Source organism: Ostrea edulis, chromosome 7, assembly GCF_947568905.1.
Source record: "Ostrea edulis chromosome 7, xbOstEdul1.1, whole genome shotgun sequence".
NCBI lineage: Eukaryota > Metazoa > Mollusca > Bivalvia > Ostreida > Ostreidae > Ostrea > Ostrea edulis.
Genome location: NC_079170.1, coordinates 19,942,988 through 19,963,302, shown reverse-complemented (window position 1 = coordinate 19,963,302; position 20,315 = coordinate 19,942,988). Strand labels below are relative to the sequence as shown.

The following is a 20,315-nucleotide window of genomic DNA, read 5'->3' as shown; positions in this document are numbered from 1 at the left end:
CCCCCCCCCATCATGTATTTATTTCTGGAATAGCCCTAAGTGAATCCTTGCACGACGGTGCAAGTGATTTGTGTCTATTCAGTGTATTAACATTTTTATAAATGTAGATTTGTATGGAATAAATCTAAATTTGGAATATATTATGCGATATAAGCTGATTTGGGTCACTTTTCAGGGTTTTTTTTTATAATCTGCTTCTTGGATTGAAATTTTAAACTGAACGAAACAGGTTATATTGCATAATATGCCAAAAAATTCAATCCCATCCTTAAATACGTGTAAACTGGGATAATTATAAATTTAGACATACAGCCCTTTTTGAATAATGGGAATGTTTTTAAGTTTATGAAGTAGAAAATTTTAATGTAATGATCGAAGTGCAACATCATTTGTTCAATTGTTTTGTTCCAAAGATTTTATCGTTTGCAAAATGTTTAAAATCTCTATCTCTGGCTATGGCCATTGAGCGTAAATTCACGAACAGGTTAATTTCAATCACACCATGTACATGTACATGCAGTCAAATCAAGAGGCAATTTAAGAGGAAAGAAAGTTGTCAGTGAATGTCTTAATTGTTTGAGTGACAGTAGCAACACTAAAAATGGATGAGTGGTATCATTGTTTCATTAGAATTTTGGAACGGCTCAGATGGTAGAATATTACACGCTGTATGGAAACTAGTAACTTCTATACCCAAAAATGAGATTAAAACCATTAGATAGTTATAGCAAATTTATCAAAATTAGTGCTGATGATTAGAACATCCTTATTTCTATCCTTTCACAGCAAAGTTTTGTGTTTGAAGAACACATCTTGTTTTATGCTGCTGCTGAATATTAAAATTTAGCCTAGATATGCAGAACAGGAAGAATTATTATAGAATTTATAGCCCTTTGGGCTAATGATACTTATAACTAATATTCAGGTGACCAATATGGCCCATGACCTCTTGTTCCAATTCATATCTAATAAGTCGTAGGGAATATATATATATATATATATATATATATATATATATATACATGTGACTCTCGATGGCTCAAACTTCGATCTCTCGAAGTGAAATCATGGTCTCGATTTTTTTCTCTATATAACAAAGCAAATCTACTATCGATCTCTCGAACGTGAGATCTCTTGAAGTTCTCGATCTAGTGAAGTGAAGTTGGGTCCCGCAAAACACATTTCATTGTTTTTCACTCTCGATCTCTCGAAGTGGTGGTAGCGTATACCCACCATTACCCAAGCGTGTTATAATTTCCGCTTGGGCCTTACCTGGATTTTGTTGAGTGCTGGAGGGGTAATTAGGTGTTTACATAGTTGAAACATTGCCTATGTTTCTTGTGGAGGTGACACTCTTCAGTATATAATTGGCTAATTGGTCAGTTTAAACCTTACTTGGGTTTTGTGTCGTGATGATTAAAATTATATGTAATCCGACTATAAATAAAATCTATAATTTGTTTTGACGTGACGAGAGAGTAAGTTTTATACATAATTTAGAGATCTACAGACTGTTGCATTTGTTGAGTTTGTTCTTTGTGTAAAGTTTCTCTAAAACATTGTTTAACTCATTCGTTAGAATTTTTGCTTTGGATAAAGCGACATAACATTGTGCTCTGTTTAGTTTGCGATAGTAGAGCATCATCAGAACTTGGTTTTGTAAGCCTATCTAAGCATAATTAAAGAACAAATAAATACATAAACTTTGAAATGTTTTTATTAATGCAAAATAAGGATTTTTATTTCAATATCAAACTACCTGATGAATATGAAGGAAAACATGGGAAAGACGATATCATATGATCTTGTTGGTAAACATTTCCGGTTACTGTAAAATCTGAACCATACCGGCGGACCTTCAATTTCCGAATTTTGATCTCTCGAACTCTCGAAGTTTTATCAAGGTTCCTTGAACTTGGAGTTATCGAGAGTCACCTGTAGGAACAATCTTGTGTGTATACCTCCAAAGATATGTTGTGAACACCTTGATGTATAACCTTGCATCTGATCAATAATCATTTCCCTGTCACTGACTGGCAAGGGGTAGAGTGGACATTTACAAGGACTGTAGATAATGGGTGTTGTCTATTGCAATTAGTATAATTGACACAAAGAGTATTTAATTTACATTGTTTAGTAAAGTTGTGTATCATAATGAGAGCGGAGCTACAGTGTCCTTTATTTTGTGTAGTTATTTCTCTGCTTACTACATATTCTCTTGGCAAACTTCCTCTTTACTTATTAATCATATAAAAAGATGCTCAAGCTAACAAGCTGAAGTTATGTAGTACAGTGAAACCTATTTAATCCGACATGCTGAGATGTAGGTTTTTGTTTTGGATAAGTCTTTAATCTGATATACTGAGTTGTAGGATGCCTTTAAACTGACATGCTGAGATGTAGGTTTCATGTGGATAAATCTTTAATCTGACATGCAGAGATAAATGTTTTTGTTTCGGATAAGTCTTTAAACTGACATGCTGAGATAAATGTTTTTGTTTTGGATAAGTCTTTAATCTGACATGCTGAGATGTAGAATTTGTATTGGATGAAACAAGATGTCAAAATGATAGGATTGTAAAAATGGGGTCAGAATTTACAATGGAGTACACAGCTCCGTGCCAGATTAAGCAGGTTGATCTGTATTTTCACTGGGCTGACATAACATCATTAAAGGAGAACATGATTGGAGCTGAAAATTTCATCAAATTTTATTTTTCCATTTTTATTGTTTACAGTGCTTAACTAAAGTATTTCTAATGTCAACCAAAATTTGAATATCAGTTATTGAGTTGTAAGTGAGATACAGCACTCGCAATTCTCTGTTATGTAAACAAGGTTCGTGCCATATGTTTTTGCTAACATATAGATGTCTTAATAGAAAATAACATGTTTAAACCAAATGAGATGTGCCAAACACTAGCAACTAATTATTTGTATTCAGAATGAACTTATTAATTGAAAAAATCTGCTTTATAAATACGCATTCAAAAACATGGCACGAGCCTTGTTGACATAACAAAGAATTGTGAGGTTTGTATCTCTCTTGTGCCTTGGCAACTGATATTCAAATTTTTGCCAACCATTAGAAATACCTGAGTTGAGCTTTCTAAACATTAAAAATGGAAAAATAAAATTTGAAAATTTTCGACTCAAATCGTGTCCATGTCCCTTTAATGATTTTTATGAGTTTGCTAATTAGCAAATATAGAATCACATTACTTTATATCATACTAACTTCCCTTTAGGCTGTCTATATCTGATCATTAATAGCTCATTGATTTTTTTTTAATATAACAGTTTGAATATGATAAAAATTTGCTTTTTCTTTTGCACAAGTGTGACTGAAAGAGTCTCTAACCGTGCACATCATGTGCTAAGAGATACATGTAGCCATGTCTGTCTTTATGTTGCTTTTTAACTGTAACTTCCTCTGCATGTTCTTCACTCTAGATTATCATAAAACTGTAGTAGTTATTTACTTTCCACAGATTTGGAAAGGTTGACTGATTCTGCTTTGAATATCAAAATTCATTGTTTGAGTCACCATATGAATGAAGCAAGTTTCATAGAAATGGCCAGTTTGAAATAATAATATAAAAAAAACAACCCAGCTATATCTCCGAAATGTTCATTAACTTATTAGGAGTGTAATATGTGTGGGGAAAATCATGGATTTTCATTCTTATTTCTTTTCATTCATTTTGTTTCATAAAGGACTAGGTGAAATAATAGTCATTTCTGGCCCTAAAGTTTCAACATTAATTACTTGATTTCTTTGAAATTCAGTTACTTCTATATCCAATGGCTATGAATATGAAGATTTCTCTTTCCTGAAAAAAAAAATCTTTAAGATGTTACAAAATTGAGAATTTTTATATTTCTTTGAAAATTAATAGTCAAAAGTGTAAACTTTTCAGGCAGATTTTATGCCTGCATGTAAACTAGGTGCCATGCAATTCCCTAAACTGATTTCTTATATTTGAAACATTGATTATCCAAATTAATACCTATTTTAAAAGCTAATGTGGTTTGGCCAGTTTAGAGAAAATGTTGGGAAATGCCTTTTTCTGTACAACAACTATCTAACCACAAATTTATACAAACACTTTTGTTATGTTTGCTTTAGTATAAAGTTACAGTCAAAATTAAGGCCAAATTACACTATTAATGAACCTAGTTCTTTGTCTACTGTGATATGTAGAGGAATGTAATAATGTAATTTTTGTTACAGGGTGAGGCCTTAAGACAGAGCCTCCTTGCCCAATACTATGAGAAAGTTCCTCTCCGAGGTAGAGACGGGGGCGGGGGCAGAGGAGGGGGTGAGGCAGGGTCCAGGAATGTGGCCTTAGGAAGAGAAAGGAAATCCCTCATAGAAGTTCAGGTAAAGTGTTGTGTTGCAAGTCACATTATCATCACACTGAACAGGGACACGTAATGTGATGAGACTGGTGCATATATATATATATATATATATATATACAGATATATATATACAGTCAAACCTCGTTATCTCAAACTTGATGGGACTGAGAGAGAATAGGTGTATGGGACTTCTGAAGAACTTTGACATATCCATGTTATTCGAGATATCGGTGTTTGAGATATCGAAGTTTAACTGTATTAAGTTCAATATATGCCACAATATTGTTCAGAGTACCATTAGTGATAGTGGTGAGTAAGTTCAATATATGCCACAATATTGTTCAGAGTACCATTAGTGATAGTGGTGAGTAAGTTCAATATATGCCACAATATTGTTCAGAGTACCATTAGTGATAGTGGTGAGTAAGTTCAATATATGCCACAATATTGTTCAGAGTACCATTAGTGATAGTGGTGAGTAAGTTCAATATATGCCACAATATTGTTCAGAGTACCATTAGTGATAGTGGTGAGTAAGTTCAATATATGCCACAATATTGTTCAGAGTACCATTAGTGATAGTGGTGAGTAAGTTCAATATATGCCACAATATTGTTCAGAGTACCATTAGTGATAGTGGTGAGTAAATTTTTGCATGTTATTTGAAAGAAAATGGACATTCTTTTTCTTTGTGTAACATATACTAGGCAATTTTTAAAAACCAATTTCATCCACATTCAAGCAAAATAGTCAGAATTAGAATGGGGCCATGTTTTTTTCCCCTGATGTACAGTATGAAGGTAGAACAGTGATAAGAAAATCATAAGCTTTTTATACAATACAAAGGCTCTGGGCAAATAAGAATCAATAGATGTACGATTGGACCAGTAATTTCAGTACAAAGCTCTTTTAGTAATGTTTGTAATTGTTATTTTATGTTTAGCTCAAGTGAGCTATTCTGATCACATTTGTTTGTTTGTTCATAAACTTTTCACATTTTCATTTTCACATCTTCTCCAGAACCACTGAATCAATTTCAATCAAACTTAAATTGGTACAAATCATCCTTGTGTAAAGGGGACTCAAGTTTGCTCAAATAAAGAGCCATTCAAGAGGGAGATTATCATAAAAAGGCAAAAATAGGGTGGGGTCATTTTCAAAAAAAATCTTCTCAAGAACCACTAGCTGGGCCAGAAAAGTGGAAATTCATGTGAAAGCTCCTCATATAGCACAGATTTAAATTTGTTAAAATCATGGGCCCCGGGGGTTGGATGGGGCTACATTAGGGGATCAAAGTTTTACATGTGAATGTATAGGGAAAATCTTTAAAATCTTCTTAAGAACCACTGGGCCAGAAAAGTGAAAGCTTCATGACATAATGCAGATTCAAGTTTATTAAAATCATTGCCTCCGAGGGTGGAGCCATTTTAGGGATGAAAGTTTGACAATGTAAAGGGAAAATTAAATCTTTCAAAATCTTTTTCTCAAATCCTGCTATACCAGAAAAGTGGAAATGTACATGAAAGCGTTTTGACACAGAGAAGATTCCAATTTGTTCAAATCATGGCCCCCAGGGGTAGGATGGGGCTACAGTAGGGGGTCAAAGTTTTACATGCTGAAATGAACAGCGATCAATCTCATAACTCCTGTAAGCAATACAAAATAGATAGTTGCGTGGGCAAATACGGACCCCTGGATATACCAGAGGTGGGATCAGGTGCTTAAGAGGAGTAATCATCCCCTGTTGACCGGTCATACCCACCGTGAGCCCTATGTCTTGATCAGGTTAACGAAGTTATCTGTAGTTAAAATCAGTGTGCCAAGAAGGACCTAACAATCGGTATGAAACAAATCAGGAAGTATTTAACCCAATGATAGGTTGTATTGGCAATAAAGGAAAAATCTTTAAAACTATTCAAGCTAGGGCTTTCATGTTTTGTATATAATACATTCTTTACAACAAGACCTTTCATGTGATGCATTGTTGTGTGATCTTGTGACCTTGACCTGAAAGTTTGACCTACTTTTAATAAAAATCTTACTTAATCAATATGTCCTGAACTATTTAAGATATTCTTGAACATATATTTCTAATGATAAGATCTTTCATTTCATATTATGACCTTTGACCTTGAACTCGGAGTGTGACCTACTTTAAGAAAACATAACCTATTTGATATATTTGGAACTATGTTAGGTAGGGCCTTCATATTTTGTATAAAGATTTTTTATGGCAAGACCTTGTGACACAATGGTGCTTGATCTTTTGACCTACTTTTTAAGAAGCCTGACCTATTCAGTATCTCCTGAACTATTTAAGGTAGGGCTTTGATGTTGTGTATATAGATTATTCATGGCAAGACCTTATTATTCTGTGAAGTTTGACCTTGTGACTTTGACTTGGAGTGGACTTACTTTTTAAAAATCTGACCTATTCAATATAGACTGAACTATTTAAGATAGATCTTCCATATTCTGTATATAGATTTAGATGGCAAGACCATTCATTTCATACTTTGACCTTGTGATCATGGAATTTGACCTGCTTTAACTGTTAAGTATCTTTGGAACTTATTCAAGGTAAAGCTTTCATTTATATATATATATATATATATATATATATATATATAGATTCTTTAAGAGAAGACCTTGTGATATAATCGAGTTTGATCTTGTGACCTTGACCTACTAAAAAACCTGACTTGATATCTCCAGAACTGTTTGAGATAGAACTTTTATATTTTGTATATAGATTTGTTTATGGCAAGGTCTTTCATTTCATATCATGATCTATGACCTTGTGACTTGGTCTTATCCAGATCATTTTAGTCATATTGGTGTTGAGGCATCTCTGTGTTATATGAATTCATTTTTAGTTTTGTTGTGATCCTTTCGGGCAAGGTTGGAGCCATAATATGGGGTCAAAATTTTTCATGGGAATAAAAATTGATAGAAAATAATGTTTTAAAAATCAAAACGACAGGGCCAAGGTGACTCAGGTGAGTTATGTGGCCCATGGGCCTCTTCTTTTGAGTAGTCTTGTGAGAATTTGAATTTTTTATGTAACTTTTAAGCTCTTTGTATATTTACAGTGTGGTTTGGAGAAAGAAGGGGCCGTAGATCTGATTGTAGATCTGATTATAAGGGAAACAAACAACACTAACAACAAAGTATTCCAAGAAACCGTCAAACTGGGGATAGCCCTGCTAGAGGGGGGCAACACAGATATACAGGTAATTATCTAAGTCAGCCCTACTAGAGGGGGGCAACACACATATACAGGTAATTATCTAAGTCAGCCCTGCTAGAGGGGGGCAACACAGATATACAGGTAATTATCTAAGTCAGCCCTACTAGAGGGGGGCAACACAGATATACAGGTAATTATCTAAGTCAGCCCTGCTAGAGGGGGGCAACACAGATATACAGGTAATTATCTAAGTCAGCCCTACTAGAGGAGGGCAACACACATATACAGGTAATTATCTAAGTCAGCCCTACTAGAGGGGGCAACACACATATACAGGTAATTACCTAAGTCAGCCCTACTAGAGGGGGGCAACACACATATACAGGTAATTATCTAAGTCAGCCCTACTAGAGGGGGGCAACACACATATACAGGTAATTATCTAAGTCAGCCCTACTAGAGGGGGGCAACACACATATACAAGTAATTATCTAAGTCAGCCCTACTAGAGGGGGGCAACACAGATATACAGGTAATTATCTAAGTCAGCCCTGCTAGAGGGGGGCAACACAGATATACAGGTAATTATCTAAGTCAGCCCTACTAGAGGAGGGCAACACACATATACAGGTAATTATCTAAGTCAGCCCTACTAGAGGGGGCAACACACATATACAGGTAATTATCTAAGTCAGCCCTACTAGAGGGGGCAACACACATATACAGGTAATTATCTAAGTCAGCCCTGCTAGAGGGGGGCAACACAGATATACAGGTAATTATCTAAGTCAGCCCTACTAGAGGGGGGCAACACACATATACAGGTAATTATCTAAGTCAGCCCTACTAGAGGGGGCAACACACATATACAGGTAATTATCTAAGTCAGCCCTACTAGAGGGGGGCAACACAGATATACAGGTAATTATCTAAGTCAGCCCTGCTAGAGGGGGGCAACACAGATATACAGGTAATTATCTAAGTCAGCCCTACTAGAGGAGGGCAACACACATATACAGGTAATTATCTAAGTCAGCCCTACTAGAGGGGGCAACACACATATACAGGTAATTATCTAAGTCAGCCCTACTAGAGGGGGCAACACACATATACAGGTAATTATCTAAGTCAGCCCTACTAGAGGGGGGCAACACAGATATACAAGTAAGCATATTAAGGTAGCAAGAGGGGTTTAAAGTTTCAGATACGAATTTTTTTTTTTAAATGAGGATCTTCTCAAGAACCCGAAGGGTACAGTATGTCAGTCTGATATGCAACATGTGTAAGTGATGTAGACTCAAGTTGTGTACATGTTTACATGCTTTTCCAGAAATCCATCTTCAGAAGGCTAACCAAAGACAAGAATTCTGAGACATTCCTCAAGGTGTTTTATAACAGAATGGTGAAAGCAAGGGAGGAAATTAAAGGGATAACGGTGAACACTCTGGAGGGAGATAGAAAGTCTGAGGAGCAGAAGGAGAACAAGGAGGTCACGGCACAGAGGCGGAATAGAGTGGGTAAGGGACCAATCGGATCATGCGCTTATCTTTTTCTGTAGCCGGTAAGAAGACTCGGACGTGGATCGGCGCAAGAATTGCATCGATTTGGTGCAATTCTTCGACGAAAGCGCACCTGTGGACGAGGTTAAAAGGCCAGAACCGAAACCCTGTATAATGTGTTATTTAGATTTTCACCACAGATTCAGTTCTGGTGTCATTAACGTTTTATTTACTCTAATACATAAACATATAAGTGGAAATTGATAGTGGTAGAATACTTCAGATATATATAATATCTTAGATGTATTTCAAAGCTTGCGTTTCATAATTGTAACGTATGACTGTGACGTTAAAGTTGATGATGTCAATTCACATACAAGGTTCATTTACAGTTTCGGAAATAGCCGAGTAGTTACGATTGGGTAAGGGATGTGTTATAGAGGCGGAACAGAGTGGGTAAGGAATGTGTCACAGAGGGGTGAGGAGGCAGTTGTCGGAGTACATGGGGGGGGGGGGGGGGGGGGCACAAGAAAGTGAAATAGGTCACAGCACAGAGGAGGAACAGAGTGAATAAGGAATGTGTCACAGAGAGGGGAGGGTAAGGCACAGGGAAATGAAATAGGTCACAGAGGGGTGAGGAGTCGGGTGGTGATGGGGTACGGGGAAATGAAATAGGTCACAACACAGGCGGAACAGAGTGGGTAAGAGATGTGTCACAGAGGCGTGAGGAGGCAGGTGTCAAGGGGGGGGGGGGGATGAAATAGGTAAGAGGGGATAAGAAATGGGTCACAGAGGGTTAAGGTTATAGAGAGGGTAAGGTGTAGGTTATATATATAGGGTAGGGAAATAGAATATGTCACAAACTGGGTGTGAAAACAGGACAAAATTTACTAAGAAAAGACTGACAAAGAAATTAAAGAAATGGTCACAGAAATAGTAAGGAGATGGCTCACAGAAGGGATACGGAAGATACAGTGGTAAGGAAAAGGATTACAGAGGGGATAATGAAATAGATCTTGAAGGGGTAAGGTAATGGCTAACTTAGGGTTGAGTAAGTAGGTCACGGGGTATAAAGAAAATGGTTAACGGACTATTATGTGATAAGAGCTTTATTTTCCCACCAAAATCAACAGTCATGCTTTTGTTCCAAAATTAAGTTTATATTGTGCAAGAATCCTGATGTAACTCAATTTTTAGGTCCTCCTTTGGAAAGGGGGGATAATTTACACTGGTACATCTTAAGGATTAGGTGACCCCTGTTGATTTTTAGGTCACATGGTCAAAGGTCAATCCACTCTGGACATAAGAAGATATTGTCTGTTCAATATCTTGAATTGTTTTGACACTACTATCAATTAAATGACACATGCATCTAACTCTTTTCAATTTTGCACCACAGATCATTGGGAGAGTAATTTCAAAATTCCCTTTTTATCTAATGATAAAGATACTCGCATGTACATTGTTTGCTACATCCTGTGTATGAGAATTTTTGTTCTTCTAGGTTTACGCCAGATTGAAGGGGAGGATGAGGCTGTTGGTCTGCTTAGAATTCGCCGGGCAGCACGGCAGGGTGAAGATCAGGAAGACGGACGAGGTCCCCCTCCAGGAAGTGATGAGGCAGCCCTGGAGAAAGCCAACAAAGAGAAAGAGGATAAGAAACTGTCTCCTAATGTGGCCCTGATGAAGTACATCCTGCGCTTCTTACAGCTGTTGTGTGAGAACCATTATTCTGACTTACAGGTGAGACGATGTGGTCATTACAGAATAGTCAGATTTAAAAACACCATTGTGATTTTGTTTTTCAAGGGATTTTCTTTATTATCCACACAACAGAAATAACAAAATCCAATTTTTTTTAGCACTGAGAATTGTCCAAAAAAAATCGAAAGTTGGTGATTTTCACTTTTTGGCAAAACAAAATAATTCGGTATAGACCTGAAACAATTCACAAACTTTTTGATTCGGTTTCAGCCATTCGATTTGGTTATTTTGGATTCAATTTACAAGCTCAGTGTTTAGATAATAACTTAGGTATTCAACATTTACCTTTAATTGCAATAATACAGAAACACTACAGATCTTTCAATAAAGTTTCCATCATTAAAAAAAGGTAAACGTTCTTGACTGGATTCCAGGGGGAGACATTGTTTTTGTACTTTCTGTTTGTCTGTCACAAAATCTTGTGAACGCTTCTCCTTCTATATGGCTTATCGGAGACTTGAAACTTTGCACAATGCTTCATTGTCATTTGTAGATGTGCATATTGTCAGGAGGTGAGGATCCAATTATTTTCCTAAAAGTTATAGTGGATCTTAGAGGTGTGGAGGGTATAAAATGCTTGTTGCTTGTGAACATTTCTTTTCCTATATGGCTTATTGGATAGCCTTGAAATTTTATGCAATACTTCATTATGATTTAATGATGTTCACATAGTTCTGACCTTGGGATGTAATATTTTTCCACATTATACAGTGGATCAAAGAGGGGTATTTTTATAACTATTTTTTCCTTTACAAGGGTATGTTCACTTTCCTACTGGTACTTCAGCATATAACAGTATTATTTCTGTATTATATACAACAATGACATTGCACAGGTGACATCGATGTTGAATCTTTTCTCTATCTTTTTCCTCAATTCACAAAGTCCAGTTCATAATGTCTATGTTCCTGCCCATGCTTTCTCCTCCATACCATGCAGTACATGAAGGGATGGGGGGGGGGGGGGGGGGTAATATGGAGCACTTGCAATTTGGGGAGCTAGGGAGACATTTGTTTTTAGCTCACCTGAGCTGAAAGCTCAAGTGAGCTTTTCTGATCGCTTTTTGTCCGTCGTCTGTCCGTCTGTCTGTTAAACATTTACATTTTCAACTTCTTCTCCAAAACCACTGGGCCAATTTTAACCAATGTTGGCACAAATCATCCTTGGGTGAAGGGGATTCAAAATTGTTCAAATGAGGGCCAACCCCCTTATCCAAGGGGAGATAATAGCAAATCAGTAAAAATACACTGAAATTTTTTTAAAATCTTCTCCAGAACCAGTTAACCAATTTCATTCAAACTTAATGCAAATCATCCTTAGTTGAAGGGAATTCAAAATTGATCAAATTAAGGGCCAGGTTCTCTTCAAAGGGGAGATAATCACAAAAGTGTAAAAATAGGGTGGGGTCATTTAAAAATCTTCTTCTCATGAACCACTGTACCAGTATAGTTCAAATTTACGTGGAAGTTTGCTGACATAATGGAGATTCAAGTTTGTTCATATCATGGCCCCCAGGGGTCGGATGGCGCCACAATAGGGGAAACCATATTTTATATGTATTTATATAGGAAAAATCTTTTAAAATCTTCTTCTCAAGAACCATTGAGCCTGATGAGTTCAAATTTACATGGAAGCTTCCTGACATAATGCAGATTCAAGTTTGTTCATATCATGGCCCCCGGGGGTTGGGTGGGGGCCACACTAGGGGAAACCATATTTTATATGTGTGTATATACGAAAAATCTTTAAAAATCTTCTCAAGAACCATTGAGCCAGATGAGTTCAAATTTACATGAAAGCTTTATGACATAGTGCAGATTCAGATTTGTTCATATCATAGCCCCCAGGGGTCGGCTGGGGCCACACTAAGTGAAATCATATTTTATATGTGTTTATATAGGAAAAATCTTTAAAATATCTTCTTCTCAAGAACCATTGAGCCAGAAGAGTTCAAATTTACATGGAAGCTTTCTGACATAATGCAGATTCAAGTTTGTTCATATCATAGCCCCCAGGGGTCGGGTGGGGCCACAATAGGGGAAACCATATTTTATATGTATTTATATAGGAAAAATCTTTAAAAATCTTCTCAAGAACCATTGAGCCAGATGAGTTCAAATTTACATGGAAGCTTCCTGACATAATGCAGATTTAAGTTGTTCATATCATGGCCCCCAGGGGTCGGGTGGGGCCACAATAGGGGAAACCATATTTTATATGTGTTTACATAGGAAAAATCTTCTTCTCAAGAACCACTAAGCCAGAAAAGCTGAGATTTACATGAAAGCTTCCTGACATATTGCAGATTCAAGTTTTTTCAAATCATGGGCCCTGGGGGTCGGATGGGGCCACAATAGGGGATCAAAGTTTTACATACAAATATATAGGAAAAATCTTTAAAAATCTTCTTCTCAAGAACCACTGAGCCAGAAAAGCTGATTTTTACATGAAAACTCTCTGACATAGTGCAGATTCAAGTTTGTTGAAATCATGGCCCCCGGGGGTAGGATGGGGCCACAAGGGGGATCAAAGTTTTACATAAAAATATATAGGGAAAATCTTCTCAAGAACCACTAAGCTGAAAAAGCTGATATTTACATGAAAGCTTCCTGACATAATGCAGATTCAAGTTTGTTCAAATCATGGGCCACGGGGGTTGGATGGGGCCACAATATGGGATTCAAAGTTTTACATACAAATATAGGGAAAATCTTCTTCTCAAGAACCATTGGGCCAAAGAAGTTCACATTTACATGAAAGCTTTCTGACGTAGTGTAGATTCAAGTTTGCAAAAATCGTGGCCTTCAGGGGTAGTTGGGGCCGTAATAGGTACTAAGGTTTTACATGCAAATATATATGAAAAGTCTTTAGATATGGGCCATGGTGACTCAGGTGAGCGATGTGGCCCATGGGCCTCTTGTTAATTAATTCATTGATTTGTTATGATAAACATTACATCACATTGTAAACTACAGGTGAGGTGGTGTGGTGATTACTTGTAAACTACAGGTGAGGTGGTGTGGTGATTACTTGCAACTACAATGTAAACTATACAGCTGGGTACTTATAATAATAACTTGGTCAGTTGTCCTGCTACATTTTTCATAGAAAGATGTAGCTTTGATATAGAAAGAATGCAAGCTTCCACCTTGATCAAAATATGTATAACAGACAAGAGCTTGCAATATTTTACCTATTACAGAACTTTTTGAGACACCAACCAAGCCACGCGAAACCGTACAACTTGATCTGTGAGACTCTCCAGTTCCTGGACTGTATCTGTGGTAGTACTACAGGGGGCTTAGGTCTGCTGGGGCTCTATATCAACGAACACAATGTGGATCTCATCATACAAGCCCTAACCAGCCTTACTGAATATTGTCAGGGACCTTGTCATGATAACCAGGTATGTAGTCATACACACTGTTCGAGGCCATCTCATGTAAAACAAGTACAATCAAACCTCATTATCTCAAACTTGATGGGACAGAGAAAATACTTTGAGATATCAAGCGCAAAATACTTAAAGAATAATTGGCCGGGACTTTTGAATCACTTTGACGCATCCATGGTATTCGAGATATCAGTGTTCGAGATACCGAAATTCAACTGTATATTTATACAGGTATCCACTGTCGGAAGTCATGTCATGTAAACCATGGGTATTCATAGGAACAGGCTGTTGATTGAGATACTCTTGTAATTTATTTTTTATTGTGCTGTTGGTACTGAGAAGTATTGATAATTACTGTTGCTATAATGACCAAGGTCATTTATTTCAGGTAGTGGGGAATTTTATTAAATTAAAAGTTTTTTTTCTCCGAGATATACATGTACGTGAAAACAATAAGTATGCAAGAATTATGTTGATTTGTAGAATGCAATAGCTATGCATGAGAGCAATGGAATTGACATCATCATAGCCCTTTTGCTGAATGAAATCAACCCTCTTGGAAAGAACAAGTTAGCCCTGGTGCTAGAGCTCAAGGTAAGAAACAGACTGAGGGGACTAGTCAGAGACTTAATTATATCACTAAAAATAACATAGAGGAAGGATCATTATTAATGTATCATAAATTATGGTTACCTGCTTTCATTGAAGATAAGGGCCTTAAAGTAATTACCATGTCAATCTGTCAATGCCCCCCCCCCCCTTTTTTTTTTTGCTTGCAGAAATAAATAAATGAATTAAGGTCACAAGACAAATAATTTTGGATTGTAGTTTGAGCTTGTGGGATGCAGTAACTAGTCTAAGTATTTTTTGCCCTCCTTCGTAAGGATCAGTTAGACTGCAGACCAAGTTTTGTCTGCTCAATATATTGAAAACCCTTTGCCTGACAAATATCAAACATGGTGATAGCCCTTAGAGGGTAGATAACTTCTGATAAGTTTGAGATCACAAGGTCATGGGTCAGACTACAGCAAACAAGAAAATACTGTCTTCTCAATATCCTGTGAACCCTTCGCTTATTGAACGTTCATCTCGGTACACCAGTATCATCAATTTTCCAAAATAAGGTCAAAGATGCATCTAAAGATTTTTAAGTCGGAGATCATGGTCACGAATTAGTGTGGTAGTGTTCAACTGGCAGATTTTGTATTAGGTGTAACACTCTTGCATACTAGAGCCCTAATAGTCAAAGTTTATACTGCCAACCTCTAGATTAGGCCTAAATTTTAATAGGCAAGAAAAATCATTTTATCACCTGATCCAGCTCTTCATCGCTCAACCTTATGACCTAATTAATGTTAATGATATGTTTACATGTTAGGATACAGGCTGTGTGTTATAGTAAACAGCAATATATCCAAGACATAAATGATAATATTCTACATCAGTTAGTGTGTGATAAGACATCATATTCTACATCAGATATTATCCTTCAGAGTAATACAGTCAATTTCATTGGTCGAGGGCTGGTCACGTGGAGGGAGACAATTCGTGATGTCTCCCTCACGCGCAGGGTGACAACTGTTTTGTCTCCCTGTAGAAGATAACTTCTATTGGCACAAGCGAGAAAGCTCTATTAAAAAATGATTAAAAATATGAGGGATCGTTAATCATAAACTTCAGCGTCAACATTAACGCCCGCAAATAACAATCGACAAGAAAAATATTTCCATTATAATGCGATTTTGTATTTCACTTGATGTTTATGTTTTTGTTTTGAAATACGTTACGAAACGTTTGACGTTATGTTTTTGCGTCATTCTACTTTGATGTCAAAATTGAAAGTTTTCTCTCGTTTAACTTTCTCAAACCTCAATGTTTTGCTTTCGTTAACATATATATCTAATAAATGTATGGCATTGCGTGTAAAACAAAATAATGTATGTAGTTGAGGGTAACTTTAATTTCAGCCCTCGAAAACTATTGAAAAGTTATCAGAATTTTCTGCAGAAAAAGTTCTTATGAATTTGTTGACATTTTAGATAAAAAAGATACAATGTCATGATAAAAGTCAATAAATGTGTGATAGTTTTTGTAACATTCAAATTCTTCAGGATAATGAAACTATTATGGACTGTTTAGCAGGGAGACATCACACATAGGCGCCCTCAGGTGATAGCCCTACTCAGACCTGATAATTTGTGATGTCTCCCTGCTAAACAGTCCATAATTGTATAGTGTGTGATAAGACATCATATTCGACATCAGATAGAATATGTGATAAAAAGGAACTGGTTCAGGATTTTTGTAATAGAGTTAGAATGGAGCACTTTGAAGTAGACATTACATTTGTTTTGGATGGTTTCTTGGATCATTATTGATATTTACAAACTGAACATGCATTGTCACAGTCATCCTCAGGTAGCCTGACAATCGATCATCCTCAGGTAGCCTGACAGTCATCCTCAGGTAGCCTGACAATCTATCATCCTCAGGTAGCCTGACGGTCATCCTCAGGTAGCCTGACGGTCATCCTCAGGTAGCCTGACGTTGGATATAGCTGATTTTTTAACTCACCTGAGCTGAAAGCTCAAGTGAGCTTTTCTGATCACCCGTATTCCGGAGTCCGTCCGTCCGTCTGTAAACTTTTCACATTTTCAACTTCTTCTCAACAACCACTGGGCCAATTTCAACCAAAGTTGGCACAAAACATCCTTAGGTAAAGGGAATTCTAAATTGTTAAAATAAAGGGCCAGGCCACCTTCCAAGGGGAGATAATCAAGAAAAGGTAAAAATAGGGTAGGGTCATTAAATAATCTTCTTCTCAAGAACCACTGGGCCAGAAAAGATGAAATTTATAGGTAAGCTTTATTAGGTAGTGCAGATTGTAAATTGTTAAAAATCATGGCCCCCAGGGGTCGGATGGGGCCACAATAGGGGGTCAAAGTTTTACATACAAATATATAGGGAAAATCTTTAAAAATCTTCTTCTCAAGAACCACTGAGCCAGAAAAGCTGAGATTTATATGAAAACTTCCTTATATAATGCAGATTCTAAATTGTTAAAATCATGGCCCCCGGGGGTCGGATGGGGCCACAATAGGGGGTCAAAGTTTTACATACAAATATATAGGGAAAATCTTTTAAAATCTTCTTCTCAAGAACCACTGAGCCAGAAAAGCTGAGATCTAAATGAAAGCTTCCTTATATAATGCAGATTCTAAATTGTTAAAATCACGGCCCCCGGGGGTCGGATGGGGCCACAATAGGGGATCAAAATTTTACATACAAATATATAGGGAAAATCTTTAAAAATCTTCTTCTCAAGAACCACTGAGCCACAAAAGCTGAGATTTATATGAAAACTTCCTTATATAATGCAGATTCTAAATTGTTAAAATCATGGCCCCCGGGGGTCGGATGGGGCCACAATAGGGGGTCAAAGTTTTACATACAAATATATAGGGAAAATCTTTTAAAATCTTCTTCTCAAGAACCACTGAGCCAGAAAAGCTGAGATCTAAATGAAAGCTTCCTTATATAATGCAGATTCTAAATTGTTAAAATCACGGCCCCCGGGGGTCGGATGGGGCCACAATAGGGGATCAAAATTTTACATACAAATATATAGGGAAAATCTTTAAAAATCTTCTTCTCAAGAACCACTGAGCCACAAAAGCTGAGATTTATATGAAAACTTCCTTATATAATGCAGATTCTAAATTGTTAAAATCATGGTCCCCTGGGGTCGGATGGGGCCACAATAGGGGGTCAAAGTTTTACATACAAATATATAGGGAAAATCTTTTAAAATCTTCTTCTCAAGAACCACTGAGCCAGAAAAGCTGAGATCTAAATGAAAGCTTCCTTATATAATGCAGATTCTAAATTGTTAAAATCACGGCCCCCGGGGGTCGGATGGGGCCACAATAGGGGATCAAAATCTTACATACAAATATATAGGGAAAATCTTTAAAAATCTTCTTCCCAGAACCACTAAGCCAGAAAAGCTGAGATTTATATGAAAGCTTTCTGATATAGTGCAGATTCAGGTTTGTTGAAATCATGGCCCCCTGGGGTAGGATGGGGCCACAATAGGGGATCAAAGTTTTACATACAAATATATAGGGAAAATCTTTAAAAATCTTCTTCTCAAGAACCATTGGGCCAAAGAAGTTCATATTTACATGAAAGCTTTCTGACATAGTGTAGATTCAAGTTTGCAAAAACCATGGCCTCCAGGGGTAGGTTTGGGGCCATAATAGGGACTACGGTTTTACATGCAAATAGATATGGAAAATCTTCTGATATGGACCAAGGTGACTCAGGTGAGCGATGTGGCCCATGGGCCTCTTGTTTCTCAATGCTTCAGGATATAACTGATACAGATTTGTTTTACTGAATACTTCATTTCAATGGCCTTTCTCTCTATCTACTGCACATGTCAATTTAATAAAAACGATAAGACTGTCGATTCAAAGAGTCAGCGGAGGGTAAATGCAGGTAGACACTCTTGTGTTCAAAAATGAGAATACAAAGTTACCTGTCTATATACATATAGGTTTGGGGCACCAAGTCAAAGTTCAGTGTTACAATTCGACTTAGCATTGACATGGCTTTTCAACAAGACTCTGTGAATAATTTTTCAGTTTTAGGTTAAGAATGTTTTTGAAAGAGTTGCTGAAAATAGCATATTTAGAATCACTTTATTTGTTTTTTGTTCAGTCGCTTTTGTTAAAGGAATTGGAATCGTGAATTTTGTGTTGTTCTTATGAACCATGTCCAGATATTCCTTGATGTTATATTGTTTGTTGCTGTGTTTGTAGAACAATGCTTCCAAGTGTCTCCTAGCCATTATGGAAAGCCGCCATGATAGTGAGAACGCAGAGAGAATTCTCTATAACATGAATGCTAAACAACTGGTAAGAATGATTTACTCCTCGACATTAAACAAGTGTATTGAAAATACTAAACAATATAATTTTACAATTGCATTTGTTTTTAATATTTGCTTCAGTGTTAATACATGAAAAACTTGACCTGATATTGTATGGTATTCAGTTTCTGGTTGTACAATTGTTCAGTTTTATCACTCACTAATATATCTCACCCACGCCTGTACAGTATATGTATGTTGTTATGTCTCATGTAAAATAACCCATTTTGTAACTATCTTGAATAATTTACAATGCATTTTTATAATTCAACATTTATTAGAATTGAGATATAAAAATTGTCAATACATGTATTTCAATTATATATCATTTAAACTGAGAATGAAGCTGCAGTTACTAAGAAAAAGATGTATTAAATGAATAGATTTTCCAGGTTTTTCTTTAGTAAAGTTTGATTATTGAAAAAAAGCATACATTGTGAAGGTTGATTAGTCCACCGATTTAGGATGTTTGACAAACTGATGCCTTGTTCCTTCCGACAGGTGGAATCATTAAGTTGGGTCTTTAAGCTGGCAACTTTGGACGGATCTATAGTCTCCAAGGTTCAATAAACAAACACCCTGTAGCTCTCAGCACCTTTCCTTTCTGGCATGGCCATGTTTAGATTTTGATGTCTTGATGTGATTTTACAGGAACTGCATCTGTGTGGTTTTCATTTCTTATTTTTATTATTTCAATTTACTCACTATAGAAATGGAGTGGTGCGGTAGAGTTTTCAGACTTAATCTGAATATAATTCATTTGTCATATTGTAAGTCACTCAAGCTATATATTGTATTATTCTAACTGTATCTAGAACATATCTTTTTTCATATCCATTTTTTATTTATTTTTCATTTTCCTTTTTTGTATGTATCGTATGATAGAAAATTCTGTTTCTGTGGTGTTTATTTTTTTTTTCATAAAACACATCAACATAATTCTATCAATTTATCATAATAGCCGATGGAGTCGCGGTCAGTAAACTTTGGGTGAACTTACTATTTATCATTAAATACTGATTATGTGAAGATTTAAATGCTTATAAGATTTATTTCATTTGCAACATAACCTTGTTTTTTTGTTTTTACTAATATAATGATTACATCATGATTTGTCTTCTCAACACCCCAACAATCCGTGTCATTGAGTAAAATGACCCTCTGTATCTG

General features: G+C 36.4%; 1 protein-coding gene across 9 annotated transcripts in view; it reads left to right on the top strand.

The window, feature by feature from the left end:
* The window catches only part of LOC125655497 (inositol 1,4,5-trisphosphate receptor type 1-like), a 118,679-nt gene that overhangs the window by 78,261 nt on the left and 20,103 nt on the right, over positions 1–20,315 (top strand). For 5 of the 9 annotated variants that reach the window (XM_056143592.1, XM_056143597.1, XM_056143593.1 and 2 more), the window contains 8 exons: positions 4,235–4,384; positions 7,458–7,598; positions 8,886–9,072; positions 10,559–10,797; positions 14,021–14,224; positions 14,696–14,806; positions 19,036–19,131; positions 19,647–19,706. In XM_056143592.1, the coding sequence (XP_055999567.1) occupies positions 4,235–4,384; positions 7,458–7,598; positions 8,886–9,072; positions 10,559–10,797; positions 14,021–14,224; positions 14,696–14,806; positions 19,036–19,131; positions 19,647–19,706 (1,188 nt within the window). The remainder of the gene's footprint in view (positions 1–4,234; positions 4,385–7,457; positions 7,599–8,885; positions 9,073–10,558; positions 10,798–14,020; positions 14,225–14,695; positions 14,807–19,035; positions 19,132–19,646; positions 19,707–20,315) is intronic. The other 4 variants (XM_056143599.1, XM_056143598.1, XM_056143596.1 and 1 more) reach the window with 1 other exon arrangement.